Here is a 27,733-nt window from a genome sequence, read left to right on the forward strand (position 1 = left end):
TGACGTCAGAGCCGGAGCGGGTAAACTGAGCGGCGGCGGCGGGGCGGGGGCGAGACGGCGAGCGGAGCGCGGGGCGGCCAGACGGAGCTCGCGGCGGCGGGGCAGGCAGCGCCCGCGACCCCCAGGTAACGGGACCCCGCTGGCTGCCGGCAGGGCACGGACGGCGCGGGGGTCGAGAGGGGGGTTCGCCGGGGTTCCCCTCAGAGAGCTCCTAGCGCGCGGGGTCCCTCGGCACGGGCTGGGCGCGGGGCGGCGCGGGTTCGGGCGGGGACGGGCGGGGACGGACGGGGACGGACGGGGACGGACGGGGACGGACGGGCGGGTCCCCGGGTCGGCCCCGACGGCGCTCGGACGCGTTTCCTCCGGGCGCCCGGGCTGGTGGCGACGCGCTCGGGGACCCGGGACGGTCGGGCACGCCCGGGCGCGCGTCTCGCTCCCCGCGCCTCGGCGGTCTGAGGTTGCGGGGTGCAGGGACGCGCCCGACCCGGCCCCTCACCCGCGCTGCGCCCGCAGCCGAGCCCCCAGCCATGGCCCTGAGCGAGCTGGCGCCGCTGCGCTGGCTGCAGGAGAGTCGCCACTCGCGGAAGCTCATCCTCTTCATCGTGTTCCTCGCGCTGCTGCTGGACAACATGCTGCTCACCGTCGTGGGTACGTACGGCCGGGAAAGACACCCCCCTTTTCCGCGTCCCCTGTCGGGGGCGCGCCCCCCCCCCGTTTTCCCGAGCGCTCCTCGTCGCGCGCGCCCACCTGGAAAAGTTGAATAGGCTTCGCCCCAAATTGCCCGTGCGCACACACACGCACACAAACGCGCGCATACACTCATACACACGCATACACGCGTACACATGCACACGTCTGCACACAAGACTCATACACACGCACACATACACGCACACACGTACACATACGCATACACACGCACGCCCACACATACACGCGCCCATGCGCGCGCGCACACACATACACGCACACACATGCATACACGTAGACACACATGCTTACACGCACGCACATACATATACGCACACATACGTGCGAGTGCGCGCACACACACATGCATACACACACACGCACGCGTGCACACACACACACACACACACACACACAGTCCCCAAGACTGCCGGCCCGGGCTAGTGGCAGCAGTTTGTGGGTTCATTTTCCTGGTGGTCGGATCTGAAAATTGACATCCGATAAGATGCAGGGCGTGTGTTTCCTTCTGATAATTTCCTGCTTCCCCTTCCTACTGTGCTGCCACTACGACGGATTCGTTGAAGAAGCAGCTCGGGTTTGGGGAATAATGTCAAGGTCATTATTCCGACTCCCAGAAAAGGGGCTTCCTTGGGAGAGGCCTCCTAGGGTGCAGCTCCAGACCCCGCCTGCGGGGGGCGCTCTCGGGCGCCTGCAGTGGACCTTCCCCAAGCCGATTGTGTGGGGCTGCATTTCTGAGGGAGTTTTGAAAAATGAAATAACTGGAATCCATCTCTCCTCATTAGCAGCACAGTCTTTGCACACTTTCCCACTAAAAACAAACAAAACACCAAGACGAACCCAAACCCTCAACTTGAATGAATCAGAAGTGGTTTTTCACTTTAGACCCGCAGGTTCTCACAGCAGTTTTTTTGAGCACCTCAGAGCTATTTATTTCTGCTTCATTTTCTCTTTTCTTTCATTTTTTTTTCCGGGAGGGGTGTTCACACTCAGCAGTGCTCAGGGACTGCCCCTGACTTAGGGCTGGGGAGTGGGAGGGGCGGTGGGGGGCACTTCCCGGCCCTCTGAGTTGATTTTCACTTCAGGGAATGCCAGAACCGGTGTCCTCCAAGCTCCTAACTCAGGCCTTCCTCTGGCTGAACCCTCTGTACACTCCCAGCGTCTACCCAATACATGTACATCAATTTTTCTTTTTCCTTACGAAAGTCTCAGAAATTTCTGGAATCTCCCGGGCTGTAAGGAAAATTTCAGATTCCCCTTCAGGTAACAGAATGACAAAGTGGTTCAGTTGCAGAAATTCAGGATTCCTGCCTCTTCTGGGGATTGCCTTAGTGGATTGTTCCCCTAAGACCATCGCCCCCGCCCCCCGCAACTCTCCCTCCTTGATTCATTTGTTTCAAAGGCTTTGGAGCCTCTTCTGAGACACACTGGCTGGCTGATGGGACTTCAGATCCCTTTCCTGAAATGTTCCCACCAGGAGCTCTGCCAGGAGACACCCCCAGGACATCCCCGTTCTGGGAGGAATCTCGGGAACTCCCACAGACCTGGGGCTCTTCTCTTGCCCACTCGGGTGCCCGTTCCTGGGCTGCGGAGCCAGCCACTGGGACTCCTTTAGCGTGGGCCCTGGCCGTGATGTGGCTGGCCACCTCCCCGTTCTGCTCTGTCCCCAGTCCCCATCATCCCGAGTTACTTGTACAGCATCAAGCATGAGAAGAACGCCACGGAAGTGCAGACCCCCAGGCCGGCGCTCCCGGCCACCACCACCACCACCACGGGCAGCTTCCAGAACATCTTCTCCTATTATGACAACTCCATCATGGTCACGGGCAACGGCACCGGAAGCCATCCAGGTGGGCCACCACCGCCCAGGGCCACCACGCAGCACATGGTCACTAACCGGTCTGCTGCCCCTTCCGACTGCCCGAGCGAAGACAAAGACCTCCTGAATGAAAATGTGCAAGTGGGCCTGCTGTTCGCATCCAAGGCCACCGTCCAGCTGCTCACCAACCCCTTCGTAGGGCTCCTGACCAACAGGTGGGCCGCGGGGTTTGCTCAAAGGCTCTTGCAACAACTCGGTTCCAAACTCACTGCCCCTGAGTCTCTGTTCTCATCCATTTTGCAGAGAAACGGGCGGGGGGTGGGGTGGGATCCCACCTCTGCCCCCTCCCCCCTGCGGCTCATAATCGTTTCTAGATAGTCCCTGCTTTCACCTCCTGGTCAGACTGGCGGGGTCAGGCCCTGCACTCGCCCTTCTGATTGCAGTTCCTGTCCAGGGGGCCACTGACCAGGCCAAGGTGGGAGTAGACAGACACGCGAGCTCAGCATGCACAAGGATCTCTCCTTGTACATCTCTGAGGCTGATTTCTAGGGAATTCCAGCTGCCCCAACTAGCATTGTCTTTATCTGGAGGCCCAAAACATTTTCGGACTCATGTTAGTTTGAATAAGTGTTACATGGCCGGTGTTGATGTGCTTCCTGCGTTCATTCATTCAATCGTTCTTTATTTCTCTCTTTATCTCTTCCTTCCTTCCTTCTTTCCTTCCTTCCTTCCTTCCTTCCTTCCTTCCTTCCTTCCTTCCTCCCTCCCTCCCTCCCTCCCTCCCTCCTTCCTTTTCAACTAATCCCAGCTGGGTGCTGGGCAGGGGTCACCCTCGGTGGTATTCAGGGGCCCTGTGGTTCCAGGGGCCAACCCCCTGGAAAGTGTGAGCCACATCCCTGAGCTACTGTTTTCCTCCCAACTCAGCCTGGACCAGGGAATCTGAAAGCAAGGGACCAGGGCTTGCAGCAGTGGGAGGAGATGACAGCTGCTGAGAGGGAGCTGGGGGAGGCAGGAGGAGGTGAGGGGTCTGTAAACGTGGTGGGAGGGGTCCCGAATCTCTGGGAGCCAGGCCTGGAAGCACGGCAGGAACCAGAAAGGAGCGAGAATGGAGGAGGAAGGGCTGGGAGATGAGTAAAGGGACCCTGAAGCTTGAATCAAAGAGGAGGGCTTTGTTCTGGGATCCTGAGGAGCAGCGAGACCAGGGTTCAGGCAAGGGAAGGGTGAGCAGGAACAGCTGTGTAAATTATGGGGAAGATTTTCGGGGAGGGGAGTGGCCGGGGTTCTGACAGGGAACCCTGGGGTCCTATGGTGCCCTGCTCCAGCTCTGCCGGGTGCTTGGGTGCTTGGGTGCCGGAGTTCTAAACCATCTGCAGTTGGGCTCTCTGGGTTGGTTAATGCCACTGATTCAAGGTTAACCATTGCAATCCCGCCCCGCCCTCCTAGTGGGCCTCTAGAATATTCCATGGGGGCCACAGGTGAAAATTGCATAAACAGGGAGAAGCACAGCACGAGAGCAGAGGACCACAGGAAGGAAACAGGGTGGGACGGGGGCCACAGTCAGAAAAGCTGTTCTAGTCTGCGTCGCGCCAGGACTCTAAGGCTGTCCCATAAAATACACAGATGGACCTGGAGCAGGGCTGCCAAGGAAACCCCTGGTCAGGGTGACCTTCAGAGGCTCTCTGTTCTAGAAAGACTGTGTTGTAATACACGCTTGGTATAATTGCAGAAAGGGCGTAGGGTTTGTGTTCGGAGAAAGCAAACAAGTTAAACATTATCTGAGAAAATTGAGGTCCCTACTGTAATGATGAAGCCTCAGTGATTTGCTTGGTGAATTGTCCAAGCAAGTCACCGGGGCGCCAGTACTCCTGGCTCTGTGGGAAGGGCCTCAGCCGAAAAGATGCAACTGTTCCCTTTTCCCACAGGTGAATGACCCATGGGAAAACTCTTTAAGCCCCCCCATCTTAGAGGTATTAATGCTTATCTTACCCCGGTGGGGGAGAAGCAGCAAAATCCAATGAGACCTTTCTTTTCCTATTAAAATTTTCAAAGTTTTCACACTACAGTGACTCAAAACTCGTTTTGAAGCTTTCAAAATTTGTCTGCTATGAGATTTGTGATTCGTGACCTGTGACAGTTCACTCGATTTGCTTGGTGAATTGTCCACTTTGGTTCTCTATTGGTTATGTAGAGTGAAATTTGAATCCCTAATGGGTCTTCTCGTTAAGTTTCAAAATCAATCCTTGTTTCCTAGCTCTGCCTTAGAAGGTGAGCAGGCAAGCTCTTTGTTAATGTTGCTGTGGGTGGGACCAACACGCCAACTCTGGTCCTTCAAAAACGATTGAGTGGTCCCTTTTCTACTATTTTCCAAGCCCCGTAGACATAAATTTGGAACCTGGCAGCAATTCTGAGCTCTCTACAGCTCTGCTCAGAGAAGCGATAAATGTGTCCCCGTTCCCCTTACAGAATCTTCCCCTTCGAATAGTCCTTTGATGTAATTTGTGCCAATCACATCCTCAATTACCGACAAGCTGTGTGACTCACGGTTTCTGCGTTGTAAACAAGTGTGTTTTAGAAAACGGCGGCGTGTTACAGTGGATTCGAATGTTTCTCATCAAAGAGTAGTTAAAACCCTAGCCCTGGAGGGCTCTGCCCACTGGGGTAATGAAGCAGTGTTTACAGTTGGCTATATGTTTCTGATTAAAGAATTATTAGAATGGAGCATCAGAGCTCCACTGACTCGGATCCTGGCTGGCCGGCTGGTCCTGGTAGTTTTGCAGGCAAAGGAAGAGTCTCCAGTGCTCAGGAGGAGAGGACCTTTTGTCTCAGCTGTGGCAGGACTGAAGCCAGTGGCCAGCCGTGGCCAGTTCTTCCCTTCCCCAGCTTTTTGTTCTCACCCACAACCGACTGCCATGCAGCCAGCAGCTACTGCCTTTCTTGCTTCTCCTTGGGTCGTTTCAGATTGTACTACGCAGAGCTAGTAAAGTGCCACGCGTCGAAGCTGTTTGCTATTTTTAATTTGTGTTTGAGGAATTGGATGGGGGGGGGGGGTTGGGGGGGAAGTCAGCCTGATCTGGGGATCAGTCAGCCCATCCTTCACCTCCCTGGCCTGGCTTCCTGTCTCTGCAGCATCTCTGATTATAGAGAAGCACTTGTGTGTGGTTTGAAATCTTGTGTGGGATCTCGTGCTAGATCCTGAACAAAAAATAGCTCTGGGGAAGTGTCTGAGTGCTCACTTGGTTGCATGGATGGGTGGAAGGGACTCCTGCTTCATTTATTCTTTTTTTTTTTTTTGGTTTGCTGTTTGTTTGGGGGCCATATTGGTGATGCTCAGGGATTATTCCTGGCTCTGTGCTCAGGAATCACTTCTGGCAGGGCTTGGGGGACCATGTGGCTATCCCGGGTTGGCTGTGTGCAAGGCTACCTGCTGGATTCTCTCTCCAGCTTGCAATTGTTAATGAAGTGTTAAAATTCTTAACATTATTCTTCAAATGTTAAGAATAGGGGCTGGAGCGATAGCACAGCGGGTAGGGCATTTGCCTTGCATGCGGCCAACCCGGGTTCGATTCCCAGCATCCCATATGGTCCCCCGAGCACCGCCAGGAGTAATTCTTGAGTGCATGAGCCAGGAGTAACCCCTGTGCATTGCCGGGTGTGACCCAAAAAGCAAAAAAAAAAAGTTAAGAATAAATGTATTCTTACGCAGTTCACTTTTAAATTTTTATTTAAACTGAATATTATTTTATTATTAATATATAATAGGTAAAGGTAAGGTAAAGGCCCTCCCGTTGATCGTCGATTTGCTCGAACGGGCCCAGTAACGTCTCCATTGGAGACTTCGTTGTTACTGTGTTTGGCATATCGAATACTCTCTGTAGCTTGCCGGGCTAATGTTTTATTATGAATATTATTATTTTAAATAATGTTATTATTAAACTGAAAAGGATGTGACCAGGTAGGGAGCGAAAGTTCTTCATTCTAGGTAAGCATGGTGATGATGTTTCTGGCTCAGAGATCAGAGCCCCTAAAGGGATCGTCTTGTGCTTTGCCTGACGCGATTTTCAGCTTTGAGGCTGTGTGGCTTATTTTCTGTTCCAGTGTAACCATTCATTTCCTGGTTGCAGTTGTGTGTTGGGGTTGGGGTGGAGATGACATTAGTGTCACTTGTATCCTTTGGCCCAGGAAATGAATTTTGGGGAGATACAGAGAAAAGGAATCTTTGGGCAGATAAACAGTGAAAACGCCGTTGGCCTCTCCTTCCTATGGGGTTCTGATGTGGCAGCCTTGGGCTGGTGAGGCAGTGCAGAAGGTTGGAACTGCATGAGGCCCTGAGTTCGATCCTCAGCAATTCATGACCCCACCCAGCACTGATACGGATAGTCCTAGAGGCCCCTGGAACACTCCTGAGTGTGACTCTGGTGACCCCCACACTGCTGAACCCGGGCTTCGCTGCATTGCAGAATCTGAGCACTGCTTGGGAGACGCATCCCCACCCAAAGATAGAATGTGGCATTTGCTTCACACAGAGCTTGCCTGGCGGTGCCCACTGCGTCCACAGTGCGTCTTGGCCAGCGGGACGGTCGGGGAAAGGGTTAACCCTGGCCTCTGGGGCCTGCTCTGCTTCCTCCTTAGCTTGTCATTGTCTCTGTGGTCTGCTTTTTATCAAGCCAGTATCAGTGGCTTAATTTATTTCCATAGTTACCTAGTACATGTGAAAGGCAGTTATTTTTCCTCACAAGTCTTCACCCGCATCTGCATGAGGCGGAGGAAGTCAGAGGGCAGGCAATCTCGACCCCATCTCTCATGGCCGCTCCGGCAGGCTGTTTCTGCAGTGGGCTCTGTCCAATAAGCAGTGACCTTTTCAGCTTCTCTGTGGACAGGAAAAGCAGCTCCTTGGGGTGGACACTGAGGCTGGAGGCTGGGAGCGTTTCTCCCCCTTGAGCTGTGCGGCAGAGAGGGGGCGACTTCTCAGGCAGAGAAGCTGTGCCCACCCCTCCCACCTACCCCCCCCATAACTCCCAGCAGACAGGGGAGCAGAAGGAGAGCTCCCCACCACTGACCCTGAGGGCTTGGTTTTATTACAAGAGGAGCGACAATAAACGTCCTTGCTTGCGTGGTCGGTTGAAAGCATCCTTTTCTGTTTACTGGACCGTCTTCTCTCTGAGAAGCGGGTTGAAGTCATTGAGAGGCGGGAGCTTCACCTCTTCTCTCCTCTGTGGCAGTTTGCACCCTTCCTGCCTCTCCCTGCATCCTTGCTTTGGTGACAGCCGCTGTAGAGGTGACCAGGTCTCAGCAAACCTGAGAATAGCTCTTGCTTCGGGTCCTCCGGGGAAGTTTGAAAGGCCTCATGAGCATTAGAGAGAGAGAGAGAGGGATTCGGTTGTCAGTGGTGATGCGGGGCCCAGGGCTTCTCCACCACGGAGCAGGCACACAGCAGGCAGGCATGGTGGCTGCCCTGTATTCTTTTCTAGGAATCCAGCATTACCACTTCCGCCTGTTCCAACTGAGTTAGCTGTTCCCCGGGCTCGGCCGTGATGCCCGCGGGCCCAGGCTGACTCACAGGGCTGGGGACGGAATATGTGGGGATATTGGGTTAACGGTTCATCACATCAGATCGGGCTCTGCTGGGCAGAGTGTTCGTTGAGATGGCAGTCGGTGGAGACACAGGCCACCGGATGTTTCTGACAAATGTCAGCCACCTTTCATCTATCTCGGGGACGTGGTCCAGCACATTCAGCTCACATCTGGTGGCCCTGTCTTGCTGCAGCTGACCACTACTCTAGGGTGGGCGGTCAGGAGCTAGAGAAGGTGGAGGAAGCCCAAAGGGTTCTCAGTGTGCCGCCTGCTGGGGGCTGGGGAAGAAGACCCCCAGCATTTGCCTTTGAGAAGCTGTGCCCACCCCTCCCACCTACCCACCCCCCATAACTCCCAGCTTGGGCAGTGGTAAACATGATGGGCACACGTGTCCTGGGAGGGCAGGAGGTGGTGTTAGGGGCACTCCAGTTTGTTCGCTTGCCTTCCTTCCTTCCTTCCTTCCTTCCTTCCTTCCTTCCTTCCTTCCTTCCTTCCCTCCCTCCCTCCCTCCCTCTTCCCTCCCTCCCTCCATTTCTCCCTCCCTCCCTCCCTCCTTCCTCCCTCCCTCTTCCCTCCTCCCTCCCTCCCTCCCTTTCTTCCTTCCCTCCCTCCCTCCCTCCCTTCCTTTCTTCCTTCCTTCTGTCCCTCCGTTTCTCCTTCCTTCCTTCCTTCCTTCCTTCCTTCCTTCCTTCCTTCCTTCCTTCCTTCTCTCCCTCCCTCCCTCCCTCCTTCCTACCCATCCTTCCTACCCATCCTTCCTTCCTCTTTTCTTCTCCCCCTCCCTCCCTCCCTCCCTCCCTCCCTCCCTCCCTCCCTCCCTCCTTTCCTTCCTTCCTTCCTTCCTTCCTTCCTTCCTTCCTTCCTTCCTTCCTTTTCTGTTCATTCATTTCTTTCTTTTTACTTTTGGGGTACACCTGGCTGTGCTGATGCTTACTTCTGACTTTGTGGTCAGGGATCCCTGCTGGCAGTGCTCAGGAGACCACACAGGGTACTGAAGTTGGAACCAGGATTGGCCCCAGGCAAAGCAAGAGCCTTCCCCCCCCCCCGCCCCCCCTCCCCGCCACAGCCCATGCTCCAGCATCTCCACCCCGCCCTGCACGAGGCTGAGCTGCCCCATTTCCGGTCAGCCTGGGGCTTCCATCTGTCACTGCCTCTGGCCTCATCAGACATGCAGACATGCTGGGTCAGAATCCCAAAGGCAATGAACAGGGGCCACAAGGAGTGTCTTTTTGTTTTGTTTTCGGGCTACACGGACTATGCTCAGGGCTTATTCCTGGCCATTCTGGGGGAGCGTATGGGGAGGGGGGCCAGCGATTGAACCTGGTTCAACAAGTGTCCTCTCCATGCTGTACTGTCTCTTTGGCCCCACAAGCAGTGGTATTTATTTTATTTTATTTATTTTTTTGTTTCTTGGGTGACACCTGGCGGTGCTCAGGGGTTACTCCTGGCTCTGCACTCAGGAACTATTCCTGCCAGTGCTTGGGGGGACCATATGGGATGCCGGGGACTGAATCCGGGTCGGCCACGTGCAAGGCAAACACCTTTCCTGCTGTGCTATCACTCTGGCCCAAGCAGTGGTTTTCTGCTTTTGTTGTTGTTGTTGCTGTTGTTGTTTTGGGCTATTCCTGGTGATGCTCAGCGGTTGCTCCTGATTCAGTGCTCAGGGATCACTCCTGGTGATGCTTGGGGAATTGAGTGGTGCCAGGAATTGAACCCAGTTCTCCTGCAGGCAAAACCCTTGTTCCAGCTCATGAAGCCATCTCTCTAGCCCCACAGTTTTTTTTTTAAATTTATATATTTTCTTTTTTTTTTCTTTTTTGGTCACACCCGGCAATGCACAGGGGTTACTCCTGGCTCTGCACTCAGGAATTACCTCTGGTGGTGCTCAGGGGATCATATGGGATGCTGGGAATTGAACCTGGGTCAGCTGCATGCAAGGCAAATGCTCTACCCGCTGAGTATCACTCCAGCCCCTTTTTTTGTTTTTTTAAAGCACAGCCCCTGGTCTTGTCAGAGAGACCCATAAGCACACAGGTCTCAGCAGCTTAGAACAGAAACTGCCTTTCATCCCTGCCCAGTCTCTCCTGGGACTGGCATTGCCACCAAAGTGGCACACCTTAGACCTTCGAGATAAGTCTGTTACTCTGAATTAGGGGCCTGTCCCGTAAGTTCCCTGAACCTCAGTGGAATATGTGGAAAGAAGAAAAAAGCGACCTCTGTTTCCCAGAGTTGTCTCTCAGCCCCTCCCATACACCTCTGAGATCTGTCTGGAGTTTTGGTCTTTGGTTCTGAAGACCCAGAAGAAAGTTAGGACAGGAGAACGAGAGAGAACTTTTGGAAAGGTTTTCACTGAAGCCAGCTGGGAGGATGCCAACTTGCCAGGCCAAGCACTGGACCAGGCAGAACAGCCCCAAGTGGAATCAGCCCCAGGACAGGGGACCGTGACCTCAGTTTCCCCTTCTGCCACCAGGAAGATAGATTGGCCGCCCTTAACCCTTCTCCAATCTCTGAACTGATTAGTGCCAGCGTCTGGGGACTGAAGCAAACCTTCCAGTGAAGGGACTGTTCGACTCAGACCTGCCTGCACCGGAAGGGCCCCTTCAGGCTGAGTGTCGGGGTTTGGGGCTCCCTCTCCTTCCACTTTCTGGGTCTCGTTTGGTTCTTGGCCAGAATCCTGGGGCACAGAGAGACGGGAAGAAGAGGCCTGGGGTTCCCCCTGGTTCCTGCCTCTCAGGTGACCACCTGTGCTGACACCCTCAGGGCAGGGACCAGGAAACTGCCCTGCTCCGACCTCAGCTGCCTGCCCAACCCAAAGAGGGTAGAGCGAAGAAACAGAGGGGGAGGACCCCACTTTCTGGGGTCCCTTCCATGCTCTGGCTCAGGTTTAACATCTAGTCTCCCATCCTGCGCTCCTGGGACGGACAGGGGTCTCTTTGTGGGTGGGGTAGAGTGGCAGGGCAGGACTGGGCATCAGGCCTGAGGTCGCCCTGGTACCGCCCTGGTCTCTTGCTACAGCCTCTCCTGGCCATGATCTCTTTGGGGACAGAGCCGCTCCTGAAAGGCTGCCTGCCAGTATCGCGGCCAGGGAAGCCTCGGTTCAGGGCGATGAGCTCCACATGCATCCGAGATGGGCAAACACACAAAGGTCAGGCAGGAAGCAGCGGCCGGGATGAATCCTCCACCCGGTGGCTGCAGCTAGTCCGTCCGTCTGCTGGGTCCCCAGGGTGGGCGGTGTGAGCCGTGAGCAAACAGAGGCGGCCGCTGAGTTCCGCGCCTTCTCTCTTGCAGAATCGGCTACCCCATCCCCATGTTTGCAGGGTTTTGTATCATGTTTGTCTCCACGCTCAGTAAGTGCCTGATTGCTTTGGGGCGAGTGCGGCCGGGTGGGGGGGAGGGGGGCCGGGGGGGAGGTTGGTCCCTGTGAGGCTCACTCGAGGGGGGGCCGTTGGGGAGCCTGTGTGAGGGTCAGCAGCCCGCTCTGTGCTCCCCCTGCAGTGTTCGCCTTCTCCAGCAGCTACGCCTTCCTGCTCATCGCCAGGGCACTGCAGGGCATCGGCTCCTCCTGCTCGTCCGTGGCTGGTAGACGGGGCGCCCGAGGGAGGGCGCAGGGAGGGGAGTCATTCAGGGACTTGAGGGCGTGATTTTTGGCTCTCAGGTTTCTTGGATACGGGCAGGGTGGGGGGGGGCTGGAGAGTCGAGGGGTGAGTCTTGGGTACTCTCCGAGCTTGCCTTGGTCACCGTTTGTCTTCCTGTCCAGGCATGGGCATGCTGGCCAGTGTGTACACAGATGATGAAGAGAGAGGCAACGCCATGGGGGTCGCCCTGGGAGGCCTGGCCATGGGGGTCCTAGGTGAGAGGGGAACGCTGCGCCCCACCTCCCGGCCCTCCTAGTTCCCCCCGCCCTTTCATGGAGCCTGTGAAAGACAGTGGGAGGGCTCCAGTTCCAGGAGGACCTGGACACCCCCTGACTCTTCCCCACCCCCATGTACTGCAAACAAACCTTCCCCGGGCCCAACAGGAAAATGAAGGCTTGAACAAATGGTGTGCTGAGATACTGTCTTCTAGAACATTCCCTGAACTGTAGCTTCCAAGGGCTTGCCTCCACACCTGGCCTGGCCCAATTCCCAACATTTCCCCCCCTCCCGGCCCTGTTCCCCAGAGGTTTGGTCCCCTCCCTTTCTGTCAAGTTCAAGCCTGCATTGGGGGGCCCTTCCTGAGCCCAGTGCAGTGCCTTTGACCTTTACTTTTGGGGTGCCCCAATAGATGCCCACCCTGGTCTAAGGCTGCAAGGGCAACTTCATCTTACCACACAGAGTGGAGGGGCCACTCCCAAATGTTTCTTTGGAGCAGAGACCCGGGAAGGGGGAGGGGGTGCCCGTTGGGAGGTTCTGGTGTGAGGGGGCAGGTTTGCTCTTTGAGACCCAGCCGGGTCCCCCATCTCCTCCCCGCAGTGGGCCCCCCCTTCGGGAGCGTGCTCTATGAGTTTGTGGGGAAGACCGCCCCGTTTCTGGTGCTGGCGACGCTGGTGCTCTTGGACGGAGGTGAGTCCACGTGGATGGCGCAGTGGCCGTGGCCTCCCTAGTCGTGGTCTCTGGGAGCGAGGGGCTGAGGGCTCAGGGCCACGCTCTCCTTTTCTCTCGCAGTGATCCAGCTCCTGGTGCTCCAGCCATCCCGGGTGCAGCCGGAGGTAAGCGGCGGAAAGAGGGTGGGGGTGGATGTCGAGGGTTTGGTTGGAACTGGGCTTTCTCCTAGTGACTGTGTCCAAGACCTTCATTACTCGGCCCTGGAGGGGGACAATCTGATGGGCCAGGGGAGGTGTGAGCAGGGTCTGACCACAGGGGCTCCCCACTTCCCAGAAGAGGGCCCAGAAACTCCCTTCCGCTCTTCTCACCCCCATTTCCATTTGGCAGAGCCAGAAGGGGACTCCACTCACCACCCTGCTGAGGGACCCCTACATCCTCATCGCTGCAGGTGAAACCCCACCTAGTGCGCGCCCTCTGTGCCTTCTTGAAGCCCGCCTTGCGTGCTGGTGCTGGAGGAGGGGCCTGGAGTGCGCGCACGGGGAGGGGGTGCATGGGGAGGGGGCGGGCTGCGGGGGGGGGGAGGTTGTACACGGGGAGGACCCGGGCTGCCGTAGAGGCGTGGAGGGCGCTCACAGGAAGGGATGGGCGGGCGTGGAGGGCGTGCAAGAGGCGGGGGGGCTGCTGAGGGGCGCTGAGGGCGAGCACTGTGGGAGACTGCGGGGGAGGAGCGTGGAGGGGCTCAGAGGGGCACACTATGGACTGGGGAACTGCGCAGGGGCGTGGAGGGGTGCACTGCAGGCGGGGGAGGGTGGTTTGAGGAAGGGGCGCACTGGGAGACTCGGACAGCAAAGGTGTCACCTCCAGGAAGCTGCTTTTTTCCATCCCTGATGTCTCACACTCGGCTGAGTCCCTTTACTTTTTTGGGGGGGCGCGGAGGGTTGAGACACCGGGGTCCCCGGGACACGCTGCCCCAGACTGGTTTGGGACCGGGTTTTCTCCTGCTGGTTGTGTGGAAGACCATGGTTGCTCGCCCCTCCAGGGGGACAGTGTGATGGCCATGAGGAGGTGTGAATAGGGCCTGACCGCAGGGGCTCCCCACTTCCCAGAAGTGTTCCTGAAACTCCCTTCCACTGAAGATGGCATTTGGGGAAGCTCTCAGTCTGGATGGACCCTGAGGAAATCCTGGGGTTCTTGCAGGAGAAAGTGGAGCTCCCCATGGAGGGGATTGAAGCTTCGGTCATTCCATTCCGACTCAGTGTGAGAGTTAGGGGCTCGGATGTAAGCCCCTGAGCTGGAGTTCGGCTCCCAGTAGGCGAATTAGCAAAATTAAGGGAACCGATGTTGGATGGGGGGCAGGGGAGGGTTCATCCACTGTGAAATCCGTGGGACAGAGTAAACGGTCTTTCTGCATCATGCGAGCACCTTCACCATCAGGGTGCAGTGTTCTTTGAATCGGGATTGGAGCCATTAGAGGTTCCCCAGAGCCAGAGCCCAGAAAGTCCCTGAGGCCCCCAGGAGCACCAGGGCGACCCTTCAGCTTCCTGAGCCTCGGAGCTTCTTGGCGATGGCTGTTAAACTGACCCGCAGGGGCTCGGCTGGTGCCACTGGCCCAGAACCCTGGGGCACAGGTGTCCCAAGCTCAGTGGGCTCCCTGGGAGCAGCTGTGATGAGGCATGAGCCGGACCCGGTGGGGCTTGGAAGTGCACTCTGCTGGGGTGGGGGTGGGGGGTTAAGCATCTTGCGACTCTTCACTGATAAACTGGGGTGTTAAACCATAGCACCCCTAAGGATCCCTTGACGTCTAACCATCTGGACTCTGACATTCGAGTCATAGTCCTGATGAGATGGTGGTGGTGGCAGGGATGATATTAAACCAACCTTCCTCCTAGCCCCTTGACTCATTATCTTTGGGGAGCAGTGCTAAGAGTGTGCTGTCTGGAGTACTGGGGACCATGGGGTCTGGGGGAGCAAACCTTGGGCTACTGCATGCCAATCCTGTGCCCTTTGAATGCCCTCCCTGGTCCTCCTTATTTTTCTTTCAATAGCAGACGTTTGAGGTTTTCATGTGGGTTTGGGGAATACCCGTGGTTACAGGCACATCACTGTGTTCAAAGGGGCGGGGTGGGCTGGGGAGTCCCTGACAGACAGACCCGAACCCCTTTCCTTTGCAGGCTCCATCTGCTTCGCCAACATGGGCATCGCCATGCTGGAGCCGGCCCTCCCCATCTGGATGATGGAGACCATGTGTGCCCGCAAGTGGCAGCTGGGTGAGCCCAGGGGTAGGGCGGAGGGCTGTTCTCACTCTACAGCATGGGTTCCTCGGTGGCTTCTGTCATCCTTGCTCTGGTAGAGCCGGTGATACGGTGATGGTTCCTCTTGGGATTGGAATATTTGAGTCCGTTTCCAAGGAGCAGTGAGTGGGGTCCTCCTGTGCGTGGGCTCTTGCATTTGAACTTCCCGATGGGTGCAGAGTTGGTGGCCTCAGAGACCTCTTAGCAGAGGGAAAGTGACGTCACATCATGGTGATGAAGGCTGGGAATAGATTAGCCGCGTTCCTCATGGACACGGCAGGGAGGGTCATGGGAAAGACCAGCCCATGAACCTGGTTTTGAAGAGGATGGGTTTTTGGAAAGCATTTAAAAATTTTATTATTATTATTTTATATATTTTAGTCAGGTTTCAGTCATACAGTGTTCCAACACCCATTTCTCCACCAGTGTACATTTCCCACCACCAAGGTCCCCAGTTTCCCTCCAGACACCCTCCCCTCGCCTGTCACTATGGCAAGCACTGTCCTTTTGAAAGCATCGTCAATGTACCAAGTAGAACATGCTTATTATTTTATTTATTATTTATTTTTCTTTTTATTTTTCTTTTAGCTTTTTGGATCACACCCGGCAATGCTCAGGGGTTACTCCTGGCTCTGCACTCAGGAATTCCTCCTGGCGGTGCTCAGGGGACCATATGGGATGATGGGAATAGAACCCGGGTTGGCCCCATGCAAGGCAAACACCCTACCCCCTATACTATCACTCCAGCCCCACATGCTTGATATTTTAGAAGAAGCAAAGTACAGTTGGAGGAAGTCAAGACTCAAGTTTATCTAAAAAGAATCAGTGCGTTTCTTATGAATGACTTTGCCCACGGTTCTGTGGAACGCTTGTCTTTCCGGTTTGATCTGTGTGTTCCTGGCAGGCTACGGTACGAATTCTTTCCCCGAAGTCTGACTCGCCCGCCCTGGCTTGGTCACATGTCTTCAGAGACAGCGTGTTTTGGGTGCCGGCTCAGAACGCTGGAACCGGTGGGATTTCCCTCTCTGGCCCCTCTGTTATCGCAAATCAAACCCAAAGCGGCTCGGACGATGGGTTTGGTGGACAAGACATCGGAAGTAATCTAATGCCTCAGATGGAAAGAAACTCAGAAAAGAGTGGACTGAGATAACTGACTGTCCTGGGGTCTTAGTCTTGAGTGGGGACCAGAGCACCAATGTGAACAAAGGCCCTGACAGCCGGGCTGGCCAGATGTGAGTGGGTCGTTTGATGCTGAGGATGTGGTCAAAGGTCAGCTCAGTTTGACCAGAGCTGCATCTCTTGCTCCTGAAGGGCTTTAAGCCTTAGACTCAGTGAAGCTGGTCACCTGAGTTAGTCACAGACCTGACCGGAAATCATCCTTTTTTTTTTTTCCAAAAAAAAAATCATTAGGGATTTGTAAAGTGGAAAAAGCTACACAGTGCAAAATAGAATAGCAGGTATGGTTCCTGTTTGGGTGGAAGCTGAGCACAAAAGTCTGGTCCCAGGCAGGCAGATTTACTTCTGTCTAGAAAGAGGGATAACTTGATTGTTAGGGATGATTTTTAACGTGTGTGTGTGCTTATCTTAATGTTCGCTAATTGTGTCAGTGCCTGTGTCTGACGTCTGTCGTGTGAGATAAGGTCAGGTAGCAAGGACCAACGCAGAAACCACCCGACTTGCTGGCGCGTGTGAGGTCACCGAGGCCCCGTGCCGGGAGCTGGCGCTGGCCAGGCCAGGTGGAGAACTGGCCCCGGGCAGGGCTGAAGGGAGATGAAGTGGCCGATAGATAAACGAATTTCCTTTCTGGAGTGTCTCGGCAGCTTTGTGCGTCTGGATAAGCGACGTGGGGTCCGGGCTGGATCAGTCAGCCGCCGGATATTAGCTGCTTGGGTGCTGGCCTGGGGCTTCATTTCATCCACTGTAATCACCGCAGTGGTGTCTGACGATTATTAGTTTTCCTAACATGTGGCTGAGATCAGGCCTGATATGGTGTCCTTTCATCAACTTTCAGGCATCGCTTTCTTGCCGGCGAGTGTCTCTTATCTCATTGGAACCAACGTCTTTGGGATACTCGCGCACAAAATGGGGAGGTAAGGTTCACGCAGCTGTGCTCACTGTTCCAACCGGGCTGGGCTTTCTAAAAGGCCAACTGTGGCTCTCTCTGGGCTGCTACGGGTAATTGTTTGGATTTTCAGTGAAAAATTGGACGGGGAGAAAAATCGAAGTCATTTATGGATGGTGCTTTTGTTTTTGTTTGTTTGTTTTCTTTTCTGTTGTTGTTGTGGCTAGGTGGCTCTGTGCTCTCCTTGGGATGATAATTGTTGGAATCAGCATCTTATGTGTGAGTACCATGACATTTGACGAGGGGAATCAATCTGGGAGAAAATTTCGCTCTGGGCAGGAAGCATTAGGAAACACTTGACTGTACTTTGAAGTTTATTGATCTTAGTCTTGCTAAAGCCTTCCATTTTCTGCTAATTTTTAAAATTACCTGTAAAATGTGGGGGACAAGATTCTCCCAGGGGTGTATTTGTGTCCGTTGCAAATTATATCTCCCTCCTCCTCTCCCCCACCCCCATCATCGTAAACATCTCGGTATCTTAAACTCTTTGGACATTCAGCTTGGCTGAGAGAAAACAAACCAAACACCTACCCATGGCCACTGTCCACCCCTGCAAGACCTCTACTGCTCAGATATGGGGCGGACAGGCTGGGCTGGTGTCCACAGGTCCAGAGCAGTTGTAGCCTCTGAAGAATTAGAGGGTCTCCGCCTTTCCAAACCCTGTTCCTCCTCCTGATTCCTTCTGAAGGGAACATACGTGGTTTCAACTGAAGTGAATGGTTTTATTTAGGAAGAGAGAGGGGAAGGAGGAGGAGAAAGACTTGCTGAGGGTGCTGGCAATTCTAGGGTACCCTGAGAAAACCCATTTCTGACTTTCCAGAGCAATTTAGAGGTAAGCATAGCTGTTCTTTCCCCCTTCCAGGTTCCTTTTGCAAAGAGCATTTATGGACTCATAGCTCCAAACTTCGGTGTGGGGTTTGCAATTGGTAAGTCCCATGAGCCTGTGCCTGCAGTTAAAACTTGGATGCAATAGTTCATATTGAGAAAAGAAAAAACAACAGCCAACCCGCTTTTCCTCCTTCCTGAGAAAGACTTCCTCTAAAGAGGACAACTCGGCCTAACATTGCTAGAAGCCTGAGAGGAGGCTGTGGACAAACCTGTCACTTGTCCCCAGGAAGGCACCTACCTAGCTGCTTCCCCAGACTAGTTGCTTCTGTCCCACACACCACCGTTTGCACAAACGTGCCGTTTACAGAAACGCACAGCTGCTCTCTGCTGCTGTGGGCAGATGGGACAATTCTTCCGTTAGAGCAGATTGGTTTGGGCTCAGCTCTGTGAGCTGTGCTCAGCCCTGTCGTGGGAAGCTGGGAGGCAGAGATCAGGGGACACACATGTTTTTGAGATATTGGTACATATTGGTGCAGAACAGGTGAGCCACAGGTGCTGTGGTGTATGATGATCCCTTGGTAGCGTTAACTGAGAGTAATGTTACTCTAGCTGGACAGTCTCCTTGTCTCTCATCTGTCATGGACACATGGGGAACGGTCAGTGCTGAGTCTCATGGCATAAAAGCAGGGATTTGAACTTGGATTGGGGCACTGTAGGAAGAACAGAACTTGTGCTGACCCCCACCTGCCAGGCCCAGGGAGGGTTCCCTGGGTTCACAGGGCCCTGGGCATATGACTCTGCATTGTAGTTCCGGCTTTTTCTTTCTTCTTTTTTGTTTTTTTTTTTTTATTTTTAGGTCACACCTGGTGATACTCAGGGATTACTCCTGATTATGCACTCAGGAATTACTCCTGGTGGTGCTCAGGGGACCATATAGGATGCCGGGGATCGAACTTAGGTCAGCCGCGTGCAAGGCAAATGCCCTTTTCCCTGTAGTATTGCTCCAACGCCTGTTGTTCAGGCTTTTATTCTGCTGAATGGGCAGCTCTGGTGTTTGTTTTGCTTATCCAAAGCTGTGGCTTCTTGTTGTAGGGAACGACCAGCAGTACCTGCTCCGATGGAGCCAGTGGGATGCTGACAGTGAGACCTCAGTTGGGGGCATCCACAGGCCTGTTTCATTTTAGGCTGCTGTGATCAGCCCCATGTATTAGGGGGAACGAGATGGGGCCTGCTCACCGGGCTGGACAAGTGAACCCAGACTCTCTTGTTTGTTTTGAGGGACACTCCCAGAGATGCTCAGGGGCTCCTGGGGATGTCCAGGACCATGTGGTTTTGGGGATCAAACCTGGGCCTTCCATATGGCGAGCTAGAGATAAGGTCTCTGAGCTGTCCCTGGCCCCTGAGGAAGGTAGAGTTCTGAACAAAGTATTTTTTTTTTTGTTTTTTGGGTCACACCCGGCGATGCTTAGGGGTTACTCCTGGCTTTGCACTCAGGAATCACTCCTGGCAGTGCTCAGGGGATCATATGGGATGCTGGGAATCGAACCTGGGTCGGCCGCATGCAAGGCAACCGCCCTACCTGCTGTGCTATTGCTCCAGCCCCAGTATTTTTTTTTTAATTGCCACTTGTCCCCAAGTGGTGAAGAGACCAGATAGTCTAATGCTGGCAGTGGTTTAGTTGTTGGTTTAGCCAGCTGAGAAGATGCTTTTGATTTGAGTTTCCTGTGGAGAGTCAGGTATTCTGGTACTTTCCACTTGAATTCTCCTGGTCTAAGTGAAGTGCGAGCATGGATGGGGAGATGGGTGGGCACGTGGTGTGTCAGCTCAGGAGGGACCACCCCAGGGAAGGAGGCCTGGGGCTCATGCTGCCCTATACTGCAGACTGGATTTGCAGAGTGGCACGTGAGGTACTAGACCACCAGGCGACCTCCCCCAGAATTCATGCTGTTCATGTGAGGCAGGGCAAGTGCTAGCCTGCAGTACTGGTGTTCTCTTCAGAGCAAGGCAGGTTGCAGGGAGTTTGCCTGGAGCCCTGGAGAAAGCGATGATGAGAGGGGGAGGGTGGTGCCGGCCACTCAGACCACTTCCTGCTCACACCCATGTTTCCTGACTGTCCACAGGGATGGTGGACTCCTCCATGATGCCCATCATGGGCTACCTGGTCGACCTACGCCACGTGTCCGTCTACGGCAGTGTGTATGCCATTGCCGATGTGGCCTTTTGTATGGGCTATGCCATAGGTAAGAACCATCTTTGACCTCCTGCATGACAGATGGTGCCTGCCAAGAGTGCAGCCAGAAGGTGATGTTCTGGGGCTGAAGCAAAGGCACAGCGGATAGGGCGTTTGCCTTGCATGTGGCTGACCTGGGTTAGATTCCCAGCATCCCATATGGTCCCCCAGCACCACCAGGACTAATTCCTGAGTGCATGAGCCAAGAGTAACCTCTGTGCATTGCCGGGTGTGACCCCAAAAAGCCAAAAAAAAAGTAGGTGGTATTCTGTCTACAAGGCATCTGGAGAGCATTGGGTCTAACCTTCTCTTTCCCAAAAGGTCCTTCCGCCGGTGGTGCGATTGCCAAGGCAATTGGATTTCCATGGCTCATGACAATTATTGGAATCATTGATATTCTTTTTGCGCCTCTCTGCTTTTTCCTTCGAAGTCCCCCTGCCAAGGAAGAAAAAATGGTAAGAAAATTTGAGAGGGTGCGATGAAGTATTCCTTGATCATGTTAGTTTGGCTGTCAGGATAGTCTCCTTGTGGTTTAATGGTAAATTTCATTTTTGCGCCTTTTGGAGATAACGTGAATAACAAGAGTTCCTTTTAAGTTTATACCTCCTCGGGCAGCTGCTACTTTCACTCGATCAAGCATTTTGTGTAGACATTTGAAGAATGAAATTACTTAAACAGATGATTAGTCATTAATACAGCTCCTTTATTGGCCAAATATAAAGATCGGATAGTTCCATTCAGTGTTCAGTGACTATTGAAAAATCTTGGACATAATTTTCCTTTCTGCCTCTCCTCTCCTAAGATTAGTCATTTTTGGTGTTCTTTGCTTTGCTCCTGATGCTTATGGTTTCCAGTAATAGTGTCTTGGTCATTAAGATTCTGGAGAGGAGTGAGTGTAGCAAAAAGGTCCCCGTATAAAACTATCATATGAGCACATGTATGCCCACATTACCTTTTATTCAGAATTTTATGACAGAGTCATAGTATTAGGCAGGGCATAATAGTGAGAATAAGAAATATGTTTTTTGAACAAGTTCCAACTTATCAATTCTAAAATTTGAATTTTGAAATGGCATGTTACTTTAACCTTTCTGATGACTGTTCTTACGTAGTAGTGCTGATGTTTTAGACATCAGATAGTGGCAGACACTAATGTGGCTGAAAGACAAGTACCTTGGATTAAGAATGAATGAGATAAACAAGGAGATACACGAGGAAGATGGCATTTGTGTTTGTGGATGGGTCTGAGGTTTGCTGGAGACATCCCCTTGAGAAAGCTGTTTGTTCTGATGGTTGAACTGAAATGGGTCTTAGTGCTTCAGCATTTATGTTCCTCTTTTGACTGCCCCCCACCAAGACGTTGACTTAAAGAAGTTACAGACCCTGCAGTTAGGCCATGTCCAGCCTCTGTTTGGGGGCCTTGTTTGTGTCTTTCATTCATGCTTCCTATTCAGAATCTGTATCCAGCATTGAGCACTGACCCTGGGCTCTTTATTTTGTATGGCTGAAATAGATTGTTTCCAATTGCTCACGACCCATTTGGTGCAAGGGGAGCAGACAGTGCTGTGGGCATGTTCTGAGGGCACCCTGGCCACGCCTTCTCTGTACCCGGGCACATGAGCAGACCTAGCCGGGTGCTTTCCCTGTCTCTAGCCTGGTGCCTGTACACCTTAGTGTAGCTGCTACCAGCACAACCTTCACCCAAATGAAAGTCAGACGTTCACAGTGCAACACCTCAGAATTCTGTCATTGGAGGTGGAACAAAGTTTATTTCTCAATAAAAATTGGACCCTAAAATTTGCATTTGATAAAAAGCAAAGAAAATAACAAAAGCAAAACAAAATAGCTTTAGTCCACCAGGCGATGGCTTGACTGTTGGGAGAGCGTGGAGGGTGTGCTGGAAGTGACAGTCGTACCCTTCAGGGATATTGGGAGGACTGAAGCTGAGGCTGCCACATGCTCGGCTGCATGGTCACCCCACTCTTCTTGTTCTCCCTAAGTGCTCCCTGGGCTCTCGCCTCTTCCGTGAGGTGAGGAGCTGCTTTATTTTTTTTCCACACCCGGTGATGCACAGGTGTTACTGGCGATGCACAGGGGTTACTCCTGTCTCTGCACTCAGGAATTACTTCTGGCGATGCTTGGGGGACTATATGGGATGCTGGGAATCGAACCCCGGTTAGCCGTGTGCAAAGCAAATACCCTCCCCGCTGTGCTATCACTCCAGCTCCATGTGAGGAGCTGCTCTTGACTGTCCAGACCCCAGCCCTGCCCAAGTAGCAGACCTTGGAGACCGGCGTCAGCTAGCCACTGAGCTATTGGCTGGCAAGACCTGAGACTCATTTCACCCCAACCAGGCAGACCTGCTGGCTTCGCAGCATGCCAGTGGCTCGCCTGGGGCCCGGGAGGACATCAATGAGGCCAGAGGATGTGCTGGCTGGTGGTCCCAGCTGGCCACCACCCCAGGACTCAGAATGACGAGTAGAAGGGGCTCAGGCCTTCTTTTCTTTCCACCCTTACGCTGTGCTCCAGCTCATTCTGAAACAAAAAAACTGAAGGGTCTGGGAGGGACAGTGTTGAAAGGCAAAGTGACCCCAAAATGTAGGCTTCTAGAAAGTCACTTTGCTACCAGACTCCCCGAGCAGGGGCTCGCAAGAGGAAGTCATTCGGAACCTGGGAAGATGTGCTCTTGCTGTAGGTCATGGATGCCCCTCATCCAAGGCATCTCGTCAGAGATGCCTGGGCTGGTAAACTGGTCACATGTGAGGTGAGAGCCAGCTGTGGTAGCCTGTCGCTGGTTACATAGGCCAGGGGTAGGGGTGGGGCAGGTGGAAGGCAAAAGCCTGGTGACAGGAGCGAGGCCAGGCAGCGTGTGCCTTGGAGGAGAAAGAGCTGATTATGTCGCTTGAGGAAAGCCAGTGCAGACAAGGCGCGACTTTCTGGGGCGCGGCTATGAAATGAAGGGCAGAGAGAGCAGAGCAAGGCTGACTCCAACTTTTCAGGCGGCTCTCAGAGACTGGGGTGTTGGGACTTAAAGCTTCTCTGATGTTGAAAGCGTCAGCACTTTTCTAAACCCCAGTCCTAGGTGCATCAGCTAGAGATAACATGAGCTCTTGGTTTGGGCTGGATTTCTATTTGAAAAAAAAAATCATCAGTGGTGATTACAATAGTAGCACTTGTCTGTAGCACTGTCCTCCTGGTTCCTCATCAATTTGCCTGAGTGGGGACCAGTAACATCTCTATTGTGAGACTTGTTGCTGTTTTTGGCATATCGAATACTCATGGGGAGCTTGCCAGGCTCTGCCGTGCGGGTGAGATACTCTCAGTAGCTTGCTGGGCTCTCTGAGAGGGACAGAGGAATGGAACCCAGAGGAATCGAACCCAGATTACAATAGTGAGAGAGGGGGAAAAAAAAGCGGGTTCATTTCTTAAGTCTCTCTGCAAGTCTGAGAAAGAGCAACACACATTTGAGGAAAGTGTGTTTCAGTTCTATGAGTTACATGTAGCAAGAAACCCACTGGGAACAACTGTTTCTGGCCTGGGGGTTTCAGGTAGAAGAATTTGTTTTTGTAGAGGAAACTCCCAGCAGTGCTCAGGGCTTACTCGTGGCTCTGCACTCCAGAGTCACTCCTGGCGAGCTGGGGGAAGGGCCGGGGGGGGGGGGGGGACTGGATGGAACCTGGGCAAGCTGCTTGCAAGAAGAGCACCCTACAGGGCAGGGTACTCCTTACCTCTTCTTCAGGTTTCTCTTTTCTGACCAGACAGGGTGGGTGGGCTGTTGGGAGGCCAGATGGCCCTGAGTGTTCATTGCTGCCCAGGGGCTGGTTGCCTTGGCTGGGCTGTGTGGGCTGGAAGCTGAGGAGATTGACTGTGTTCTTGCAGATTCACTTAATCACTTAATCACTTAACTTCCCGTTAGTCGTCGATTTGCTCGAGCGGGCGCCAGTAACGTCTCCATTTGTCCCTGTCGCGTGCTAGTGTAGCCCAATGGCATCTGTTCGCTCCGGGAACATGAAGGGCCTCAAACCGATCGTTCATGATCTTCACGAAGAAGTCTGACCATCTGGAAGGTGGGCGGCCACGCGGTCTCTTGACATCCCGTGGAATCCAATCAGTAACAGCTCTAGTCCAGCGGTCGTCTTTAAATCTCATTACGTGACCAGCCCATCTGATTTTCGACACCTTGGCAAATGAGACAGCGTCCCTGATCCTTGATCGTCGACGGATGTCAGAACTCCGGATTCGTTCTCTCATTTGAGTGAAACGTGATAATTCCAAGCATAGCTCTTTCTATTCTTCTTTGGGAGACCTGAATGGCGTTCTCATCTTGTTTGCGTAGGGCCCAGGTCTCTGAGGCATATGTTAATGCAGGAAGAACAGTGGAATCAAAGAGATGTGCCTGGGCACATCTCTTCTTGCAGATTATAATTCCTAAAAGCATACTTCTCTTGCAGGGCACGTAAGAGCACCACTAATTCTTGCTAAAGCAGGTTAAATGAAGTGTTCTAGCACACAGCTTAGCTGTCTTTATCTCAAGGGCTGAAGTGGAAACCTTGCTTTGGGTGTTTTCAAAATCCCTGCTGAGTCTCCGCAGCACATGTATACTGTTTGCTCCGACAGGTATTGGTGGAGCCAGACTTTGCTCTGTGTCTGATGAACTATTCCTCTGCTCTCAGGAACCAGGCTCTGGGCTGTCATCAGCGGACGCTGATCTTTTTTTCTTCCTCTTGCAGCAGTACCTGGGGGAACTTGGTTTAAAGCACAACTCTCCCCCTGGCCCCTCTCCCTGATACCACGTGGTGTACTCATGCTTCTCTCTAAGGCACTCTGGGATAGTAAACTCCCTCTGGAATTTCTAGGGTGATGGGGGACGGGCTCTTTTTTTCCAAAATGGATAGATAGGTTGTATCAGCAGAGTTGCTCAGTTCCCCTCACTGTGGTCCAGTTGGCTGACTGACCTTCTCTTGCAACGCTCCTAGTTAAGTGTGGATTGAGTACCCTGGGCTGCAGTGCGAGGTCCTTAGGAAGCTGACATATACGCAGTCAGCACTTATAGTGGATGGACTGGGGCTGAGAGGGTGATCCCAGTGAGGTCTAATAGGGCCCCCTTGGTGCCTGCGGGCCCTGTCAGGGTCAGGCTCCTGTGCTCAGCATTCCTGACTGCCGTTGGACTCTGTTGGGCTTTCTGATTGGTTGGTCTCATCATACCTAATGGTTTCCAATGGTGCCCAGGCTGGCACACTCAGAGGTCCTCTTTTTTTTTTTTTTTTAAATTGAATCACCATGAGATACAAAGCTTTCATGTTTTAGTTTCAGTCATACAATGATCAAACACCCATCTCTCCACCAGTGCACATTCTCCACCACCAATGTTCCCAGTATACCCACCCCCCACCTTCCTTTCTAACCCTCCCCCGACTCCATGGCAATTTCCCCTATACTCTCTACTTTTGGGCATTATGGTTTGCAGTACAGATACTAAGAGGCTATCACGTTTGGTCTTTTATCTACTTTCAGCACACATCTCCCATCCCAAATGATTCCTACAACCATCATTGTCTTAGTTACCTCTTCTCTATTCTAGCTGACAGTGGCCCTGTCTTAATGTTCCCAGGTGGTGCAAAATCCATAGCCTACTTGTCCCCAGTCCGCCCATTGCTGCTCCTTTCTCCCTTCAAGGTCCCAGCCTGCTCCCTCTTTTCTGTGTAGCTTCCCTGAGCACTCCCATGGGGAGCTCTATTGTGAGCCTGGAGCCCAGCACGGTAGGGGGGCTCCACCGCTGACAGACACACCCAGTGGGGGCCCACAGGCCACCACCCTCTGAAGACTCTGCTGTGGGCCTCAGTAATGCCCCGTAACAAGGGCTATTTCTCAGACATCGTGCTACCAGCCCTGCCAGATCATATCAGGAGGACCCTCCGTGATTTCATTGAGGCTCACTGATCTTGGGGGTTGAGCGGGGGACCCCTCTCCCCGGGGAGGGTAGTGGCTGTGTACAATGCCTCGGTGACTCAGAAATTGAGGTCTTTATTTGATGCATGTATTTGCTCACCTTGGAGAAACAGTAAAAAATGTGGAGGGCCATTAGTGGCTGGCACCTAGAGAAAGTCCTGTGGGCAGCTCATTTCAGGGTTCCTTGGGATTGAGCACCTTATCAGATCTCTGGGAGACACCAAGAAAGGTGGCAATTGGCTCAATAGGAATGAATTTTAACCCTGACTACCATTTTCAGTTTCTACCCAAAGCTAACAGGGTTAAAGAATTCAAACGGGGTGTGGGCTGGGGGTTCGGGTGGGGAGTCCAAGACAAGTTGGTGAGGGGATTCAGTTTAGTTGTACCCCATTGTCCCACTGGCATCCTTTGAACTCACCCAACCACACCGAAGTGTTTCAAAAGCTGACTTTGCTGTAAGGCTTCCTGGGTGCCTTCCTACTAACTCTAGCTTTACTTCCCCATGCGAAGCTAGAGCTCTTAGGGTACCAATTTATCCCACATAAGGTTGTGATGCTGGGGTACCACACTGAAAAATGCATGGCATGATCTTGGCAATGTAGATGTCATGTATTGTCAGACTGCATGTTTGGTCTCTATTCTCAGGAGGAGTAACAAGTGCTTATCAGCAGAGCCCCTATGTAAAGCATTGCTTCATGCTGTGGTTGCTTAATCTTCACTAATAAGGTTTTCATGTTTTCAGGAGGAATGTACTTTGTATCATTTTGGTCCAGGGATTTGAGTAAGGGTGGTCAGGATTTGGGGTCAGGGGCTCTGTAAAAGGCCCTGTGATGTTTAGTCTTAGAAACCTAAGGGGCCATAGCACGTATCTTAAAATGCTCTAAGGTCAGTCTGTGAAGATGGTACCAGAACCAACAGAAACAGGTCAGAATCCAGTCTCGGGCACACTTCCATATGGAGGGTGCATCTCACTGGGAGTTAGCATGTCCTTGTTATGGGTGTTAACATAACTTCTGTGAATAGAATTTGGATTGGCTGATGTCCAGAATCCTTCCAGTTCCAAAGTCTAAATATCTTCCTTCTAAAACCTAACCAGCAAGTTTTTCTTAGCACAGTTTTGCTGCCAATTAATCTTTGGTCCTTCTACCATCTCCTTTTGTTGAATTCTTTCTAAGTATAGATCACCAGGTCTCCTAGCCAGCTACTTGTCAAGGGCACCAAGTGATTGGGTGACAGTGGGTAGTACCAAGACAATCTTTACATTAGTTAGTAATCCTTTAAAAACAGTAGATCAGACCATCTTCCCTCTATGAAACAAGTTAATGTGCACTTTCTTCTCTTCTAGGCTATTCTCATGGATCACAACTGTCACATTAAAACAAAAATGTATACTCAGAATAATATCCAGTCGTACCCAATAGGTGATGAAGAAGAATCTGAAAGTGACTGAAACCCTAAAAAATTCATCCTAGTATTTGTGTCAAGTGTTTTCAAACAACTCACTGAACATCGTCTTAGTCATACCATCCATTCCCGTTGAAAAAGTATGACAACCAAAGGTTCTTTTTTTTCCATGGTTATGATCGATTGCCAACAGCCTTATAAAGAAAAAGAAGCTTTTCTAGGGGTTTGTATAAATAGTGTTGAAAACTTTATTTTATGTATTTGATTTTATTAAATATCATACAATAT

General features: G+C 52.8%; 1 protein-coding gene across 1 annotated transcript; it reads left to right on the top strand.

Moving 5' to 3' along the window:
- On the top strand, positions 1 to 27,544 carry SLC18A2 (solute carrier family 18 member A2). Its single transcript, XM_056121047.1, has 16 exons — positions 1 to 125; positions 514 to 648; positions 2,379 to 2,742; positions 11,387 to 11,445; positions 11,594 to 11,677; positions 11,856 to 11,948; positions 12,550 to 12,639; positions 12,742 to 12,785; positions 13,009 to 13,069; positions 14,793 to 14,888; positions 16,924 to 17,002; positions 17,202 to 17,253; positions 17,897 to 17,960; positions 19,983 to 20,102; positions 20,414 to 20,547; positions 27,387 to 27,544. Exons 2-16 carry the CDS (start codon positions 528 to 530, stop codon positions 27,489 to 27,491), a joined length of 1,566 nt encoding a protein of 521 aa, XP_055977022.1. The 5' UTR covers positions 1 to 125; positions 514 to 527; the 3' UTR covers positions 27,492 to 27,544.
- Positions 27,545 to 27,733: the final 189 nt, after the last annotated feature.

Source organism: Sorex fumeus, unplaced genomic scaffold, assembly GCF_029834395.1.
Source record: "Sorex fumeus unplaced genomic scaffold, SorFum_2.1 ptg000043l, whole genome shotgun sequence".
Classification (NCBI taxonomy): Eukaryota; Metazoa; Chordata; class Mammalia; order Eulipotyphla; family Soricidae; genus Sorex; species Sorex fumeus.

Excerpts from the sequence above, each read along its gene's own strand:
- SLC18A2 (XM_056121047.1), top strand. The coding sequence starts at position 528 with ATGGCCCTGAGCGAGCTGGCGCCGCTGCGCTGGCTGCAGGAGAGTCGC. Across the intron at positions 12,640-12,741 it reads GCTGGTGCTCTTGGACGGAG|TGATCCAGCTCCTGGTGCTC; the intron begins GTGAGTCCACGT and ends TTTCTCTCGCAG. Across the intron at positions 20,548-27,386 it reads CTGCCAAGGAAGAAAAAATG|GCTATTCTCATGGATCACAA; the intron begins GTAAGAAAATTT and ends CTTCTCTTCTAG.